The 21052-nt window shown below is 47.4% G+C and overlaps 1 protein-coding gene across 1 annotated transcript in view; it reads left to right on the top strand.

The window, feature by feature from the left end:
* Positions 1 to 2314, top strand: part of LOC308052459 (adhesion G-protein coupled receptor V1-like) — a gene marked incomplete at both ends in the record, with an annotated part of 29179 nt that extends 26865 nt beyond the window's left edge. The window contains 3 exon segments of the mRNA XM_080364539.1: positions 210 to 459; positions 631 to 770; positions 2104 to 2314. Coding sequence (XP_080220665.1) covers positions 210 to 459; positions 631 to 770; positions 2104 to 2314 — 601 coding nt within the window.
* Positions 2315 to 21052: the final 18738 nt, after the last annotated feature.

Genomic DNA, 21052 nt, shown 5'->3' with positions numbered 1-21052 from the left:
CCAGAGGAGAAATGGAGAAGCCAAGATACATAATAATTCCGCCCCTCCTTTTTTCACAGAACCGGAAGCTGTCTTCTTATTAAATGTAATAAAGCCTAAAATGATGAAGGAATAAAATATTAATTACGCATACATTTTAGAGTAATTATGTGAAGAATAGTGAAAGTTCGGTTCCACTTACCAGCCCTGTTGCTTTTCCTCTTCAACAGAGGTAAAAATAGCCTTGACAGCTGCCCGTACATTGCAATAATGGCTCACAACTGGTTTCCTCGGCAAATCAACGGACACAGATTTGATGGAAAAGATGGAGATTTTATTCAAGTACCTGAACATTTGTTAAAGGTCTCTGTTGTGTTATCCCCTCTTCAAGAAGAGAGCTGTGAATCTGTACAGTTCACAGAATATAGCAGTCAGCAGTGGTTCCTTACTGGAGACAAAGAGCTTGCCTTGAAGAACAGGGTTTGAAGATAATGCAATTTATTTTTTCAATAAATTAATTTATATATTACTCGAACCATCTTAAATGTCTTTAAAATGATGTGAGCGTTTTAGTGTGTTTGTGATTAAAATGAGCACTGACTGTTGAATTTTAATATTCAGTTTGTGTTTATGTTGTGTGTATTGTTTCAGGTTTTTTCTATGAGTTTGAAGGGTCGGAGTTCATACCCTTTGAAAGATAACAATGTAGTTGTTTATCGGATTTATGCTACAGGAAGTCGGATTGTTCCACAAAAGTCTCTATGTCTCCTCTGGAACCAAGCTGCTGAAAGGTTGTTTTATTAATCTGTTTAGTTTTCCAGTTTCTACCATGTGTATTTGTATAAAATCCCATTAAGTCCAATCAGATCGTCTGCAAGTATGAAATTGATCTATTTCTTATCCATCTTTTTCCCTTAACTTTTCTGGCCTTTGTACCAGCACGTAAAACATTCTGTATAATAAAATGTGTAGTTATTCTAACTTAGAGATTTCTCAGACTTCTACTATTGATTTTTTTTCATTACAGTACTGTTTAGTTTATGTAATGATGTGTTGGGCAATGCTGAGAGGCCATAAATTCCAGAATTGCATCGCTTCATTAATATTAACGTCTTTTGCACTCTTTACAGTTGTTATCAGACAACATTTCGAGTCCATTCTTACAAAGAATTAAACCTGCGTCTCTGGTATTGCTTCAAGTCACTGAAACAGAATATTCCTTATTTGCTAATATCCAGAATTTTGGCATAACTTTTGACGATGATCTCTGTAGGGCTCTTACTTTTTGACAGAAAAGCCATCTCCTGGTAGTTTTTAATATTGCTGCTGCTAGCTTGACTTGATGTATCCTGCCTTCCATTCTTATTGCTACTCACACCATTGCAAACGATGTGCTAAAGTTTTCTGTGTATTCCCTTCAACGCCCTATTATTTGATTTGCCTATTTCTTTCCTGTTCACACAGTATAAATGAAATTAGAGAGAGTTACGTTCTAGATCCTGCGGACAACTAGTTAGTTTAGATATGATTTCATTAGATGGTCTGGATTATATCAGTCTGTCACTGATATAAACTATTCAGGAAGGAGATGCAGCAGAATTTACCTGCATACTCTCCTTTTATCTAGACATTGTATCAGAGAACAAGGTGGTTTCCACTAGAAATGGCTTAGGATGTCACCTGTAGTATCCTTTTCCAAAATTTTCCGCAATACTGAAGGAGAACATGTATTTTAGTTTCAAAACAGCAAACAGCAAGTGTTCTTCAGAATGGGCTAAAGCACTGTGCAAGTTTAAGCAACACACTATTTAAAAATTCAGATGGGACTGTGAATCTTGTGTAAGTTTTAAAACATGGCCACAAAAAAAAATTTCTAGCAGAAAAACAAAGTTCATGACTATATACTTATATTTTTTTAATAATATAATTTTTTAAAAGCTGTTTTAATTTCATGTAAATATGCTATTCTAAAAACTGCACATGAAAGATGTGCAATAGATGAAGATAAACTTATGCAGTAGTTTAGAAAACCCGGTGTTTTCAGAGATACAACAATTTTCAAGCCTGTTTACCGTGTGAATTAGACAAGTCGATTTCCAACTTTGTGAACATTTTGTTTTGCAGCTGGCTGTCCGATAGCGGGTTCTGCAAAGTGGTTGATGACACATCAGACTATGTGGAATGCTCTTCTTCTCATACGTCCATTTATGCAGTTTATGCCCAAACAGATAACTTGTCTTCATACAACGAGGCTTTTTTTTCTTCTGGATTCATCTGCATTTCAGGTCAGTTATGTAAAACAGTTTTCTCATTAATAACAACTGACGAGCAGTAAGACTGATTTTTAACCATTTTAGTAACTGATAACAATCTGTTTATATAGATGGATATTGGAGGAACGTCAACTAACTTCATGATATTTTAGTTGCCATCTGATCCAATATTTGTACAGTGACAAATTTTCTGACTGAAAAGAAACAAAAGTCCAGCAAAGAAATGTGGTTTTTTTGTGAACCTTTACTTAACCATATAAGAGAGAAATACATCATTCATTTAAGGAAAGAAACTTAAAAATCCAAAATTCACCTGCGTGCGGGATTAAAGTAAATTTTCCTTCTGGCGTTGATAGTCACTGTGCAAGGAGAAACCTCAGAGCAGGGGGGTCACTGAGAAAACCAGCTAAATGACTTCTTAATTTGACCTTAAATGAGGTTCTAGGTCTGCTCCTTGTGAGGTTTGTAGCTTCTATACTAGATCATCAGTGTGTGAGTAACAAAAACAGCGCAAGCAGCTAAATCTCTTATTGATCCCCTCTCAGCAAACTGCCCTAAAAGGCTGAAGGTAAGCTCCTTAATTGTTTTAGAAGCTCAGCCATAAAAAAAAAGAAGACAAGGAGAGAGAAGAAAACCCTCCGGTTTCCACCTACTTCATAAAAACTGGTTGATTTATTTAACAATTATGAAATAATAATTTTTTAGCAGACAAAAAAAGAGCAGATTTTAAAATACAGTTAAGCTTTGAACTCATGTTGTGTAACTGAAAGTAAAAATAAAAAGACAAACTATAATAAACAATATACAATAAAAATAAATAGAGAGCTTATACAAAAAAAAAGACAAACTATAATAAACAATATACAATAAACAAATGTAATTACTGGTATACAGAAAAATTTAATTGATGAGACAAATATGCCATGGAATGCGAAATTTTATAGAAAATGAAGAAAAAAAATACAAAGTAAACCAGTGTGCTGCAGAAACTGAAGCTAAGCGAAACATTTTGCTGAACTAGAAGAAATAAAGACCTGCATATCTTCAGTGTTGGTTTTTTACTGTAGTCATCTGTGTGTCCAATGGGGTTTGTGACACACACACTGTCCAGGAGAGTTTGTGACACACACAGAGTCCAATGCTGTTTGTGACACACATGCTGTCCAATGGGGTTTGTGAACACACATGCTGTCCAATGCGGTTTGTGACACACACACTGTCCAGGGGTGTTTGTGATACACAAAATGACCAGGGGGGGTTGTGAAACAAACTGTCCAATGGGGTTGGTGACACACACACTGTCCAATGGGCTTTGTGACACACACGCTGTCCAGGAGGGTTTGTGACATTCCCACAGTCCAATGGGGTTTATGACACACACACTGTCCAGCGGGGTTTGTGACACAGACACTGTCCAAGGGTAGTTCTGACACACACACTGTCCATGGGGGTTTGACACAGACACTGTCCTTTGGGGTTTGTGACACATGTGCTCTCCAGGTGGGTTTGTGACACACACACGGTCCAAAGGGGTTTGTGACAAACACGCTGTCCAAGTGGGGTTGTGACACACGCAGTCCAATGGGGTTTGTGACACACACACTGTCTAATCGGGTTTGTGGCACACACAATGTCCACTGGTGTTTGTGTCACACACACTGTCCTATGGGGTTTGTGACACACACATGCTGTTCAATGCGGTTTGTGACACAGAGTCCAATGGCGTTGGTGACACACAAAATGTCCAATGGTGTTTGTGCCACACACACTGTCCTATGGAGTTTGTGACACACACGTTGTCCAGTGGGGTTGCACGCAGTCCAAATTGGTTTGTGACACACGCTCTCCAATGGGGTTTGTGACACACATGCTGTCCAGGGGTGTTTGTGACACACACACTATCCAGGAGGTGTTCCTGACACACACGCTGTCCAATGGGGTTGGTGACACTCACACTGTCAAATGGGCTTTGTGACACACACACTGTCCAGGGGGGTTTGTGACTTACACACCGTCCAGGGGAGGTTGTAACACACGCTGTCCTATGGGGTTTGTGACACACACGCTGTCCGGGACGGTTTGTAACACACACACTATCCAAGAGGGTTTGAGACACACACCCTGTCCACTGCGGTTTGTGACACATACGCTGTCCAGGGGTCTTTGTTACACACACCCTGTCCAATGAGGTTTGTGACACACATACGCTGTCCAATGGGGTTTGTGACACATGCACGTTGTTCAATGGGGTTTTTGACACAGACGCTGTGCAATGGGGTTTGTGACACACACGTTGTCCAGAGGTCTTTGTGACACACACGCTTCCCAACGGGGTTTGTGACACACACGCTGTCCAATGGGTTTTGTGACACACACTCTGCCCAATGGGGTTTGTGACACACACGCTGTCCAACGGGGTTTGTGACACACATGCTGTGCAACGGAGTTTTTGACACACACCCTGTTTAATGGGGTTTGTGACACACCCGCTGTCCAATAGGGTTCCTGACACACACCCTGTCCATGGGTGTTTGTGACACATGCTGTCCAATGGGGTTTTTGACACACACGCTGTCCAATGCGATTTGTGACAGACATGCTTCCCAATGGGGTTTGTGACACACACGCTGCCCAATGGCGTATGTGACACACACCCTGTTTTGGGGCTTTTGTGACACACACGCTGTCCAATGGGGTTTCTGACACAGACCCTGTTTAATGGGCTTTGTGACACACACGCTTTTCAATGCGGATTGTGACACACACACTGTCCAATGGGGTTTGAGAGACACACACCCTGTTTAATGGGGTTTGTGACACACAAGCTTTCCAATGGGGTTTGTGACTCACACTCTGTCCCATGGAGTTTGTGACACACACACTGTCGAATGGGGTTTGTGACACACACGCTGTCCAATGGGGTTTGTTACACACACCCTGTCCAGTGGTTTTTGTGACACACACCCTGTCCAATGGGGTTTGTGACACACACGCTGCCCAATGGCGTATGTGACACACACCCTGTTTTGGGGCTTTTGTGACACACACGCTATCCAATGGGGTTTGTGACACAGATCCTGTTTAATGGGCTTTGTGACACAAACGCTGTTCAATGCGGTTTGTGACACACACACTGTCCAATGGGGTTTGAGAGACACACCCTGTCCAGGGGTGTTTGTCACACACACGCTGTCTAATCGGATTTGTGACACACACGCTTCCCAATCAGGTTTGTGACACACAACATGTCCAGGACTGTTTGTGACACACGGGCTGTCCAACGGGGTTTGTCACACACACGTTGTCCAATGGGGTTTGTGACACAGACCCTGTCCACGGACGTTTGTGACACAAACGGTTTCCAGGGGTGTTTGTGACACACACACACTGTACAATCGGGTCTGTGACACACACGCTGTCCAATGGGGTTTGGGACACACAGGCTGTCTAATTGACAGTGTTACACACACACTATGCAAAGGGGTTTGTTACACATGCCCTGTCCAGGTGTGTTTGTGACACACACAGTTTCCAGGGGTGTTTGTGACACAAACGATGTCCAATGGGATTTGCGATACACACCCTGTCCAATGGGGTATGTGACACACACGCTTTGCAATGGGATTTGTAACACACACACTGTCCAATGGGGTTTGTGACACACACGCTCTTCAATGGGGTTTGTGACCCAGACGCTGCCCAATGGGGTTTGTGACACACACGCTGTCCAATGGGGTTTGTGACACACACCCTATCCAAGGGTGTTCGTGACACACCCGCTGTCCAATGGGGTTTGTGACACACCCGCTGTCCAATGAGGTTTGTGACACACACCCTGTTTAATGGGGTTTGTGTCACACACGCTTTCGAATGGGGTTTGTGACTCACACTCTGTCCAATGGAGTTTGTGACACACACGCTGTCCAATGGGGTTTGAGACACACACGCTGTCCAATGGGGTTTGTGACACACACACTGTCCAGGGGCGTTTGTGACACACACTCTGTCCAATGGGGTTTGTGACAAACACGCTGTCCAATGGTTTTTGTGACACACACGCTGTCCAGGAGTCTTTGTTACACACTCACTGTCCAATGGGGTTTGTGACACACAGACTGTCCAATGAGGTTTGTGACACACACCATGTCCAGGGGTGTTTGTGACACACACTGTGTCCAATGGGGTTTGTGACACACACCATGTCCAGGGGTGTTTGTGACACACACGGTGTCCAATGAGGTTTGTTACAGACACACTGTCTAATGGGATTTGTGACACACACACTTTCCAATGGGGTTTGTGATACACAGACTGTCCAATGAGGTTTGTGACACAAACCATGTCCAGAGGTGTTTGTGAGACACAGGCTGTCCAATGGGGTTTGTGACACACACGCTGTACAATGGGGTTTGTGACACAGACCCTGTCCACGGACGTTTGTGACACAAACGGTTTCCAGGGGTGTTTGTGACACACACAGTGTCCTATGGGGTCTGTGACACACACGCTGTCCAATGAGATTTGTGACACACACGCTGTACAATGGAGTTTGTGACACACACCCTGTGTAATGGGCTTTGTGACACACACTGTCTAGGGGGGTTTGTGACACAAACACTGTCCAGGGGGTGTTGTTACACACGCTATCCAATGGATTTTGTGACAAACACGCTGTCCAATGGGGTTTGGGACACACACACTATCCAAAGGGGTTTGTTACACGTACCCTGTCCAGGTGTGTTTGTGACACACACAGTTTCCAGGGGTGTTTGTGACACAAACGCTGTCCAATGGGATTTGTCATACACACCCTGTCCAATGGGGTTTGTGACAAACACGCGGTCCAGGGGTGATTGTGACACACACCCTGTCCACTGCGGTTTGTGACACATACGCTGTCCAGGGGTCTTTGTTACACACACCCTGTCCAATGAGGTTTGTGACACACATACGCTGTCCAATGGGGTTTGTGACACATACACGTTTTTCAATGGGGTTTTTGACACAGACGCTGTGCAATGGGGTTTGTGACACACACGTTGTCCAGAGGTCTTTGTGACACACACGCTTCCCAACGGGGTTTGTGACACACACGCTGTCCAATGGGTTTTGTGACACACACTCTGCCCAATGGGGTTTGTGACACACACGCTGTCCAACGGGGTTTGTGACACACATGCTGTGCAATGGAGTTTATGACACACACCCTGTTTAATGGGGTTTGTGACACACCCGCTGTCCAATAGGGTTCCTGACACACACCCTGTCCATGGGTGTTTGTGACACATGCTGTCCAATGGGGTTTTTGACACACACGCTGTCCAATGCGATTTGTGACACACATGCTTCCCAATGGGGTTTGTGACACACAGCCTGTCCAATGAGAATTGTGACACACACCCTCTCTAGGGGTGTTTGCGACACACACACTGTCCAATGGGGTTTGTGACAGACAGATTGTCCAATGCGCTTTGTGACACACACTCTTTCCAATGGAGTTTGTGACACACACCCTGTTTAATGGGGTTTGTGACACACAAGCTTTCCAATGGGGTTTGTGACTCACACTCTGTCCCATGGAGTTTGTGACACACACACTGTAGAATGGGGTTTGTGACACACACGCTGTCCAATGAGGTTTGTGACACACACCCTGTCCAGTGGTTTTTGTGACACACACCCTGTCCAATGGGGTTTGTGACACACACGCTGCCCAATGGCGTATGTGACACACACCCTGTTTTGGGGCTTTTGTGACACACACGCTATCCAATGGGGTTTGTGACACAGATCCTGTTTAATGAGCTTTGTGACACAAACGCTGTTCAATGCGGTTTGTGACACACACACTGTCCAATGGGGTTTGAGAGACACACCCTGTCCAGGGGTGTTTGTCACACACACGCTGTCTAATCGGATTTGTGACACACACGCTTCCCAATCAGGTTTGTGACACACAGCATGTCCAGGACTGTTTGTGACACACGGGCTGTCCAACGGGGTTTGTGAAACACACGTTGTCCAATGGGGTTTGTGACACAGACCCTGTCCACGGACGTTTGTGACACAAACGGTTTCCAGGGGTGTTTGTGACACACACACACTGTACAATCGGGTCTGTGACACACACGCTGTCCAATGGAGTTTGGGACACACAGGCTGTCTAATTGACAGTGTTACACACACACTATGCAAAGGGGTTTGTTACACATGCCCTGTCCAGATGTGTTTGTTACACACACAGTTTCCAGGGGTGTTTGTGACACAAACGCTGTCCAATGGGATTTGCGATACACACCCTGTCCAATGGGGTATGTGACACACACGCTTTGCAATGGGATTTGTAACACACACACTGTCCAATGGGGTTTGTGACACACACGCTCTTCAATGGGGTTTGTGACCCAGACGCTGCCCAATGGGGTTTGTGACACACACGCTGTCCAATGGGGTTTGTGACACACACCCTATCCAGGGGTGTTCGTGACACACTCGCAGTCCAATGGGTTTTGTAACACACCCGCTGTCTAATGAGGTTTGTAACACACACCCTGTTTAATGGGGTTTGTGACACATACGCTTTCAAATGGGATTTGTGACTCACACTCTGTCCAATGGAGTTTGTGACACACACGCTGTCCAATGGGGTTTGAGACACACATGCTGTCCAATGGGGTTTGTGACACACACGCTGTCCAGGGGTCTTTGTGAGACACACCCTGTCCACTGGGGTTTGTTACACACACGCTTCGCAATGGGGTTTGTGACACAAACCCTGTCCAATGCGGTTTGTTACACACACGCTTTCCAATGGGGTTTGTGATTAACACTCTGTCCAATGGAGTTTGTGACACACACGATGTCCAGGAATTTTTGTGACACACACTCTGTCCAATGGGGTTTGTGACACACAGGCTGTCCAGGGGCATTTGTCACACACACTGTCCAATGGGGTTTGTGACACACAGCCTGTCCAAAGAGGTTTGTAACACACACGCTGTCCAGGGGTTTTTGTTACACACAATCTGTCCAATGGGATTTGTGACACACACGCTGTTCAGGGGCATTTTTTAAACACGATGTCCAATGGGTTTTGTGACACACACGCTGCCCAATGGGGTATGTGACACACACCCTGTTCAGGGGCTTTTGTGACACACACGCTGTCCAATGGGGTTTGTTACACAGACCCTGTTTAATGGGCTTTGTGACACAGACCCTTTTTAATGGACTTTGTGACACACACGCTGTTCAATGGCGTTTGTGACACACACACTGTCCAATGGGGTTTGAGACACACACCCTGTCCAGCGGTGTTTGTGACACACACGCTGTCTAATGGGATTTGTGACACACACGCTTCCCAATGGGGTTTGTGACATACAGTCTATCCAATGAGGTTTGTGACACACACCATGTCCAGGTGTGTTTGTGACACACAGGCTGTCCAATGGGGTTTGTTACACAGACCCTGTCCACGGACGTTTGTGACACAAATGGTTTCCAGGGGTGTTTGAGACAAACACACTGTCCAATGGGGTCTGTGACACACACGGTGTCCAATGCGGTTTGGGACACACAGGCTGTCGAATTGACAGTGTGACAAACACATTATACAAAGGGGTTTGTTACACATGCCCTGTCAAGGTGTGTTTGCGACACACACAGTTTCGAGGGTGTTTGTGAAACAAACACTGTACAATGGGGTTTGTGACAAACACGCTTTTTAATGGGATTTGTGACACACTCACTGTCCAATGGGGTTTGTGACACACACGGTGTCTAGCGGTCTTTGTGACACACACCCTCTCTACCGGGGTTTGTGACAGACACATGCTGTTCAATGGGGTTTGTGACACACACACTGTCCAATGGGGTCTGTGACTCACACGGTATCCAATGGGGTTTGTGATAAACACCCTGTCCAGGTGTGTTTGTGACACACCCACTGTTCAATGAGGTTTGTGACACACACGCTGTCCAATGGGGTTTGTGACACACATTCTTTCGAATGGGGTTTGTGACTCACACTATGTCCAATGGGGTTTCTGACACACAGGCTGTGCAATGCGGTTTGTGAGACACACTATTTCCAATGGAGTTTGTGACACACACCCTGTTTAATGGGGTTTGTGACACACACGCTTTCCAATGGGGTTTGGGATACACAGGCTGTCCAATTGACAGTGTGACACACACACTATCCAAAGGGGTTTGTTACACATGCCCTGTCCAGGTGTGTTTGTGACACACACAGTTTCCAGGGCTGTTTGTGACACACCCGCTGTCCAATGGGATTTGTGACACACACGCTGTCCAATGGGGTTTGCGACACACACACTGTTCAGGGGCGTTTGTCACACACACGCTGTCCAATGGGGTTTGTGACACACACGCTGTCCAATGGAGTTTGTGACACACACCCTGTTAAATGGGGTTTGTAATACACCTGCTGTCCAATGGGGTTTGTGACATATCCGCTGTTCAATGGGGTTTGTGACACACACACTGTCCAATGGGGTTTGTTAAACACACCCTGTCCATGGGTGCTTGTGACACACACGCTGTCCAATGGCGTTTATGACACACACGCTGTCCAGGGGCGTTTGTCAAACACGATGTCCAATGGGGTTTTTGACACACACGCTGCTCAATGGGGTATGTCACACACACACTGTTCATGGTGTTTTGTGACACACAGGCTGTCCAATGGGGTTTGTGACACAGACCCTGTCCACGGACGTTTGTGACACAAACGATTTCCAGGGGTGTTTGTGACACACACGCTGTCCAATGGGGTTTGGGACACACAGGCTGTATAATTGACAGTGTGACACACACTATCCAAAGGGGTTTGTCCAATGGGGTTTGTGACACACACCCTGTCCAGGTGTGTTTGTGACACACACAGTTTCCAGGGGTGTTTGTGACACAAACACTGTACTATGGGGTTTGTGATACACACGCTTTTTAATGGGGTTTGTGACACACACACTGTCCAATGGCGTTTGTGATACACACGCTGTCCAATGGGGTCTTTGTGACACAAACCCTGTCGACTGGGTTTTGTGACACAAACACGCTGTTCAATGGAGTTTGTGACACACACACTGTCCAATGGTGTCTGTCACTAACACGGTGTCCAATGGGGTTTGTGATAAACACCTTGTCCAGGTGTGTTTGTGACAGACCCACTGTTCAATGGGGTTTGTGACACACACGTTTCCCAATGGGGTTTGTGACACACATTCTTTCGAATGGGGTTTGTGACTCACACTATGTCCAATGGGGTTTGTGACACACAGGCTGTCCAAAGCGGTTTGTGACACACACGCTGTCCAGGGGTCTTTGTGACACACACCCTGTCCACTGGGGTTTGTGACACACACGCTGTCCACGGCTCATTGTAACACACACACTGTCCAACGGGGTTTGAGAAACACACACACTGTTCAATGGGGTTTGTGACACACACACTGTCCAATGGGGTCTGTGACACACACGCTGTCCAATGGGGTTTGTGATACACACCCTCTCCAGGGGTGTTTGTGACACACCCACTGTCCAATGAGGTTTGTGACACACACGCTGTCCAATGGGGTTTGTGACACACACCCGGTCCAGGGGTGTTCGTGACACACACGCTGTCCAATAGGGTTTGTGACACACCCGCTGTCCAATGGGGTTTGTGACACACACCGTGTTTAATGGGGTTTGTGACACACACGCTTTCCAATGGGGTTTGGGATACACAGGCTGTCCAATTGACAGTGTGACACACACACTATCCAAAGGGGTTTGTTACACATGCCCTGTCCAGGTGTGTTTGTGACACACACAGTTTCCAGGGCTGTTTGTGACACAAACGCTGTCCAATGGGATTTGTGATACACACCCGGTACAATGGGGTTTGTGACACACACGCTTTTCAATGGGATTTGTGACACACACACTGTCCAATGGGGCGTGTGACACACACGCTGTCCAGGGGTCTTTGTGACACACCCGCTGTCCAATGGGGTTTGTGACACACACGCTGTCCAGGGGTCTTTGTAACACACACACTGTCCAATGGGGTTTGAGACACACACACACTGTTCAATGGGGTTTGTGACACACATACTGTCCAATGGGGTCTGTGACACACACGCTGTCCAATTGGGTTTGTGATACACACCCTGTCCAGGGGTGTTCTTGACACACACGCTGTCCAATGGGGCTTGTTACACACCCGCTGTCCAATGGGGTTTGTAACACACACCCTGTTTAATGGGGTTTGTGACACACATGCTTTCCAATGGGGTTTGTGACTAACACTATGCCCAATGAGGTTTGTGACACACACCCTGTCCAATGCGGTTTGTGACACACACGCTGTCCAATGGGGTTTGTGACACACACACTGTCCAATGGAGTTTGTGACACACACCCTGTTAAATGGGGTTTGTAATACACCGGCTGTCCAATGGGGTTTGTGACATACCCGCTGTTCAATGCGGTTTGTGACACACACACTGTCCAATGGGGTTTGTTAAACACACCCTGTCCATGGGTCCTTGTGACACACACGCTGTCCAATGGCGTTTATGACACAAACACTGTCCAGGGGCGTTTGTCAAACACGATGTCCAATGGGGTTTGTGACACACACGCTGCTCAATGGGGTATGTGACACACACACTGTTCATGGTCTTTTGTGACACACACGCTGTCCAATGGGATTTGTGACACACACGCTGTCCAATGGGGTTTGCGACACACACACTGTTCAGGGGCGTTTGTCACACACACGCTGTCCAATGGGGTTTGTGACACACACGCTGTCCAATGGAGTTTGTGACACACACCCTGTTAAATGGGGTTTGTAATACACCTGCTGTCCAATGGGGTTTGTGACATATCCGCTGTTCAATGGGGTTTGTGACACACACACTGTCCAATGCGGTTTGTTAAACACACCCTGTCCATGGGTGCTTGTGACACACACGCTGTCCAATGGCGTTTATGACACACGCTGTCCAGGGGCGTTTCTCAAACACGATGTCCAATGGGGTTTTTGACACACACGCTGCTCAATGGGGTATGTCACACACACACTGTTCATGGTCTTTTGTGACACACACGCTGTCCAATGGGTTTTGTGACACACAGGTTGTCCAATGGGGTTTGTGACACAGACCCTGTCCACGAATGTTTGTGACACAAACGATTTCCAGGGGTGTTTGTGACACACACGCTGTCCAATGGGGTTTGGGACACACAGGCTGTATAATTGACAGTGTGACACACACACTATCCAAAGGGGTTTGTCCAATGGGGTTTGTGACACAGACCCTGTCCAGGTGTGTTTGTGACACACACAGTTTCCAGGGGTGTTTGTGACACAAACACTGTACTATGGGGTTTGTGATACACACGCTTTTTAATGGGGTTTGTGACACACACACTGTCCAATGGCGTTTGTGATACACACGCTGTCCAACGGGGTCTTTGTGACACAAACCCTGTTCACTAGGTTTTGTGACACAAACACGCTGTTCAATGGAGTTTGTGACACACACACTGTCCAATGGTGTCTGTCACTAACACGGTGTCCAATGGGGTTTGTGATAAACACCTTGTCCAGGTGTGTTTGTGACAGACCCACTGTTCAATGGGGTTTGTGACACATACGTTTCCCAATGGGGTTTGTGACACACATTCTTTCGAATGGGGTTTGTGACTCACACTATGTCCAATGGGGTTTGTGACACACAGGCTGTCCAAAGCGGTTTGTGACACACACGCTGTCCAGGGGTCTTTGTGACACACACCCTGTCCACTGGGGTTTGTGACACACACGCTGTCCACGGCTCATTGTAACACACACACTGTCCAACGGGGTTTGAGAAACACACACACTGTTCAATGGGGTTTGTGACACACACACTGTCCAATGGGGTCTGTGACACACACGCTGTCCAATGGGGTTTGTGATACACACCCTGTCCAGGGGTGTTTGTGACACACCCACTGTCCAATGAGGTTTGTGACACACACGCTGTCCAATGGGGTTTGTGACACACACCCGGTCCAGGGGTGTTCGTGACACACACGCTGTCCAATAGGGTTTGTGACACACCCGCTGTCCAATGGGGTTTGTGACACACACCGTGTTTAATGGGGTTTGTGACACACATGCTTTCCAATGGGGTTTGTGACTCACACTCTGTCCAATGAGGTTTGTGACAAACACACTGTCCAGGGGCGTTTGTCACACACACGCTGTCCAATGGGGTTTGTGACACACACGCTGTCCAATGGAGTTTCTCACACACACTGTTAACTGCGGTTTGTGATACACCCGCTGTCCAATAGAGTTTGTGATATACTCGCTGTTCAATGGGGTTTGTGACACACACACGGTAAAATGGGGTTTGTGAAACACACCCTGTCCATGGGTGCTTTTGACACATGCTGTCGAATGGGGTTTGTGACACACACACTGTCGAATGCGTTTTGTGACACACGTTGTAAAATGGGGTTTGTGACACACACGCTGTCCAGCGGTTTTTGTAACACACACCCTGTCCAATGGGGTTTGTGACGCAGACGCTGTTCAATGGCGTTTGTGACATGCACGCTGTTCAATGGGGTTTGTGAGACACACGCTTCCCAATGGGGTTTGTCACACACAGCCTGTCCAAAGAGCTTTTTGAGACACACCATGTACAGGGATGTTTGTGACACACAGGGTGTCCAATGGGGTTTGTGACACACACGCTGTCCAATGGGGTTTGTGACACACACTCTGTTCAGGGACTTTTGTGACACCTACGCTGTCCAATTGGGTTTGTGACACACAGGCTGTCCAATAAGGTTTGTGATACAAACCCTGTTTAATGGGCTTAGTGACACGCACGCTGTTCAATGGGGTTTGTGACACACACGCTTCCCAATGGGGTTTGTGACACACAACCTGTCCAAAGAGGTTTGTTAGACACACCATGTCCAGGGGTGTTTGTGGCACACAGGCTGTCCAATGGGGTTTGTGACACACACGTTGTCCAAGGGGGTTTGTGACACAGACCCTGTCCACGGACGTTTGTGACACAAACAGTTTCCAGGGGTGTTTGTGACACACAGGCTCTCCAATGGGGTTTGTGACACACACGCTGTTCAATGGGGTTTGTGATACACATCCTGTCCAGGGGTGTTTGTGACACACCCACTGTCCAATGGGGATTGTGACACACACGCTGTCCAATGGGGTTTGTGACACACACGATCTCCAATGGAGTTTGTGACACACACCCTGTCCAATGGGGATTGTGACACACACCCTGTCTAAGGGTGTTTGTGACACACACGGTGGCCAACGGGGTTTGTGACATACACACTGTCCAATGGGGTTTGTGACACACAGGCTGTCCAACGCAGTTTGTGACACACACTCTTTCCAATGGAGTTTGTGAAACACACCAAGTTTAATGGGGTTTGTGACACACACACTTTCTAATGGGGTTTGTGACTAACACGCTGTCCAAAGGAGTTTGTCACACACGCACCGTCGAGTGGGGTTTGTGACACACACACTGTTCAATGGGGTTTGTGAAACACATCCTGTCCAGGTGTGTTCGTGACACACACTCTGTTCAATGGGGTTTGTGACACACACGCTGTCCAACGGAGTTTGTGACACACACCCTGTTTAATGGAATTTGTGACACACACACTGTCCCATGGGGTTTGGGACACATAGACTATCCAATGGACAGTGTGACACACACACTGTCCAAAGCGGTTTGTGACACACACCCTATCCAGGGGTGTTCGTGACACAAACACTGTCCAATGGGGTTTGTGACACACCCGTTGTACAATGGGGTTTCTGACACACACCCTGTTTAATGGGGTTTGTGACACACACGCTTTCCAAGGGGGTTTGTGACTCACACTCTGTCCAATGGAGTTTGTGACACACACGCTCTCCAGGGGTCTTTGTGATACACACCCTGTCCAATGGGGTTTGTGACACACACGCTGTCCAATGGGTTTTGTGACACACACGCTTCCCAATGGAGTTTGTGACACACAGCCTGTCCAATGAGGTTTGTGACACAGACCCTGTCCATGGACGTTTGTGACACAAACAGTTTCCAGGAGTGTTTGTAACACACACACTTTACAATGGGGTCTGTGACACACACGCTGTCCAATGAGGATTGGGACACACAGGCTGTCTAATTGACAGTGTGACACACACACTATCCAAAGGGGTTTGTTACACATGACCTGTCCACGTGTGTTTGTGACACACACAGTTTCCAGGGATGTTTGTGACACAAACCCTGTCCAATGGTGTTTGTGACACACACGCATTTCAATGGGATTTGTGAAACACACACTGTCCAATGCGGTTTGTGACATACACACTGACCAATGGAGTTTGTGACACACAGACTTTCCAATGCGGTTTGTCCACACACTCTTTCCAATGGAGTTTGTGACACACACCCTATTTAATGGGGTTTGTGACACACACGCTTTCCAATGGGGTTCGTGACTTACACTCTGTCCAATGGAGTTTGTGACACACACACTGTCGAATGGGGTTTGTGACACACGCTGTCCATTCGCGTTTGTTACACACACGCTGTCCAGGGGTTTTTGTGACACAACCTGTCCAATGGGTTTTGTCATACACATGCTGCTCAGGGGCGTCTGTCACAAACGATGTCCAATGGGGTTTGTGAAACACACGCTGCCCAATGGGGTATGTGACACACACGCTGTCCAGGGGTTTTTGTAACACACACCCTGCCCAATGGGGTTTGTGACACACACGCTGTTCAATGGGGTTTGTGACACACATGCTTCCCAATGGGTTTTGTGACAAACAGCCTGTCTAAAGAGGTGTGTAAGACACACCAGGTACAGGGGTGTTTGTTACACATACGCTGTCCAATGGGGTTTGTGACACACAGGCTGTCCAATGGGGTTTGTGACACAAACCCTGTTGAATGGGCTTTGTGACACGCATGCTGTTCAATGGGGTTTGTGTCACACACGCTTCCCAATGGGGTTTGTGACACACAACCTGTCCAAAGAGGTTTGTGAGACACACCATGTCTAGGGGTGTTTGTGACACACAGGCTGTCCAATGGGGTTTGTGACACACAGGCTGTCCAACGCGGTTTCTGGCACACACTGTTTCCAATGGAGTTTGTGACACACATCCTGTCCAATGGAGTTTGTGACACACACACCGTCGAATGGGGTTTGTGACACACACGCTGTTCAATGAGTTTGTGACACACACCCTGTCCAGGGGTGTTCGTGACACACACTCTGTCCAATGGGGTTTGTGACACACACGCTGTCCAATGGAGTTTGTGACACACACCTTGTTTAATGGAATTTGTGACACACACGCTGTCCAATGGGGTTTGGGACACATAGACTATCCAATGGACAGTGTGACACACACACTGCCCAAAATGGTGTGTGACACACACCCTATCCAGGGGTGTTCGTGAAACACCCGCTGTCCAATGGGGTTTGAGACACAAACTCTGTCCAATGGGGTTTGTGACACACACGTTGTCCAATGCGGTTTGTGACACACACGCTGTCCAGGGGTTTTTGTGGCACAAACCCTGTACAATGGGTTTTGTGACACACCTTCTTTCCAGGGGCATTTGTCACACACGATGTCCAATGGGGTTTCTGACACACACGCTGTCCAATGAGGTTTGTGACACAAACCCTATTTAATGGGCTTTGTGACACACACGCTGTCCAATGGGGTTTGTGAGACACACGCTACCCAATGGGTTTTGTGACACGGACCCTGTCCACGGACGTTTTTGACACAAATCGTTTCCAGGTGTGTTTGTGACACACCCACTGTCCAATGGGGATTGAGACACACACGCTGTCCAATGGAGTTTCTGACACACACCCTGTCCAATGGGGTCTGTGACACACACCCTCTCCAGGGGTGTTCGTGACACACGCGCCGTCCGATGGGGTTTGTGACACACACGATCTCCAATAGAGTTTGTGACACACACACTGTCCAAAGAGAATTCTGACACACACCCTATCTAGGGGTGTTTGTGACACACACGGTGCCCAATGGGGTTTGTGACACACACACTGTCCAATGGGGTTTGTGACACACAGGCTGTCCAATGCGGTTTGTGACGCATACTCTTTCCAAAGGAGTTTGTGACACACACCCTTTTTAATGGGGTTTGTGACACACACGCTTTCAAATGGGGTTTGTAACTCACACTCTGTCCAATGGAGTTTGTGACACACACAGCGTTGAATGGGGTTTGTGACACACAGGCTGTTGAATGGGGTTTGTGACACACACGCTGTCCAATGGAATTTGTGACACACACCCTGTTTAATGGAATTTGTGACACACATGCTGTCCAATGGGGTTTGGGACACATAGACTATCCAATGGACAGTGTGACACACACACTGTCCAATGTGGTTTGTGACACACACCCTGTCCACGGGTGCTTCTGACACACCCTGTTTAGTGGGGTTTGTGACACACACGCTGTCCAATGGAGTTTGTGACACACACGCTGTCCAATGGGGTTTGTGACACACCCGCTGTCCAATGGGGTTTGTGACATAACCGCTGTTCAATGGGGTTGGTGACACACACACTGTCCAATGGGGTTTGTGAAACACACCCTGTCCATGGGTGTTTGTGAAACACGCTGTCCAATGGGGTTTGTGACACACACACTGTCCAATGGGGTTTGTGACACACACGCTGTCCAGGGGTTTCTGTGTCACACACCCTGTACAATGGGGTTTGTGACACACATGATTTCCAGGGGCATTTGTGACACACGATGTCCAATGGGGTTTGTGACACACACGCTTTCCAATGGGGTTTGTGACACAAACCCTATTTAATGGCCTTTGTGACACACACGCTGTCCAATGGGGTTTGTGACACACACGCTATCCAATGGGGTTTGTGATACAGACCCTGTCCACGGACGTTTGTGACACAAATGGTCTCCAGGGCTGTTTGTGACACACACACTGTCCAATGGGGTCTGTGACACACACGCTGTCCAGGGGTTTTTGTGACACACACCCTGTCCAATGAAGTTTGTGAAACACACGTTGTCCAGGAGCATTTGTCATACACGATGACCAATGGGGTTTGTTACACACACGCTGCCCAATGGGGTTTATGACACACATGGTGTCCAATTGGGTTTGTGACACACACCCTGTCCAGGGGCGTATGTTACACACACGGTGTCCAATGGGGTTTGTGACACACACGCTGTCTAATGGGATTTGTGACACATACGCTTCCCAATGGGGTTTGTGACACACAGCCTGTCCAATGAGGTTTGTGACACACACGCTGTCCAGAGGTGTTTGTGACACACAGGCTGTCCAATTGACAGTGTGACACACACACTATCCAAAGGGGTTTGTTACACATACCCTGTCCAGGTGTGTTTGTGACACACACAGTTTCCAGGGCTGTTTGTGACACAAACGCTGTCCAATGGGATTTCTGATACACATCCTGTCCAACGGGGTTTGTGACACACACGGTGTCCAGGGGTTTTTGTGACACACACTCTGTCCAATGAAGTTTCTGAAACACACGTTGTCCAGGAGCATTTGTCATACACGATGACCAATGGGGTTTGTTACACACACACTGTCCAATGGGGTTTGTGACTCACACTCTGTCCATTGGAGTTTGTGACACACACACCGTCGAATGAGATTTGTGACACACACGCTGTCCAGGGGTTTTTGTGACACACACCCTATCCAATGAAGTTTGTGCAACACAAGTTGTCCAGGATCATTTGTCATACACGATGACCAATGGGGTTTGTTACACACATGCTGCCCAATGGGGTTTATGACACACACGCTGTCCCATGGGGTTTGTGACACACACCCTGTCCAGGGGCGTTTCTAACACACACGCTGTCCAAGGGGGTTTGTAACACACACGCGTTACAATGGGGTTTGTGACACACACCCTGTCCAGGGGTTTTTGTGACACACACGGTGTCCAATAGGGTTTGTGACACACACGCTGTCTAATGGGATTTGTGACACACACGCTTCCCAATGGGGTTTGTGACACACACCATGTCCAGAGGTGTTTGTGACACACAGGCTGTCCAATGGGGTTCGGGACACACAGGCTGTCCAATTGACAGTGTCACACACAAACTATCCAAAGGGGTTTGTTACACAGACCCTGTCCACGTGTGTTTGTGACACACACAGTTTCCAGGGCTGTTTGTGACACAAACGCTGTCCAATGGGATTTGTGATACACACCCTGTCCAATGGGGTTTGTGACACACACACTGTCCAATGGGGTTTGTGACACATACGCTGTCCAGTGGCATTCGACACACTCGATGTGGAATGGGGTTTTTGACACACACGCTTTTCAATGGGGTTTGTGACCCACACGCTGCCCAATGAGGTTTGTGACAAACACGCTCTCCACTGAGGTTTGTGACACACAAGCTGTCAAATCAGGTTTGTGAGTCACAATCTGTCCACGGGGAGTTGTGACACACACACTGTCCAGGGGCTTGTCACACACGTCCTATAAAATGGGGTTTGTGACACACACGCTGCCCAATGGGGTTTGTGAAACACAGGCTGTCCAATGGGGTTTGTGACATACACCCTGTCCAATGGGGTTTGTGACACACATGCTGGCCAATGGGGTTTGTGACACAAAGACTGGCCAATGGGGTTAGTGACACACACACTGTCCAATGGGCTTT

This window comes from Nesoenas mayeri (assembly GCF_963082525.1).
Source record: "Nesoenas mayeri genome assembly, contig: SCAFFOLD_43, whole genome shotgun sequence".
NCBI classification, from domain to species: domain Eukaryota; kingdom Metazoa; phylum Chordata; class Aves; order Columbiformes; family Columbidae; genus Nesoenas; species Nesoenas mayeri.
The sequence above is the reverse complement of the archived record's forward strand: the minus strand, read 5'-3'. Positions and strand labels throughout refer to the sequence as shown.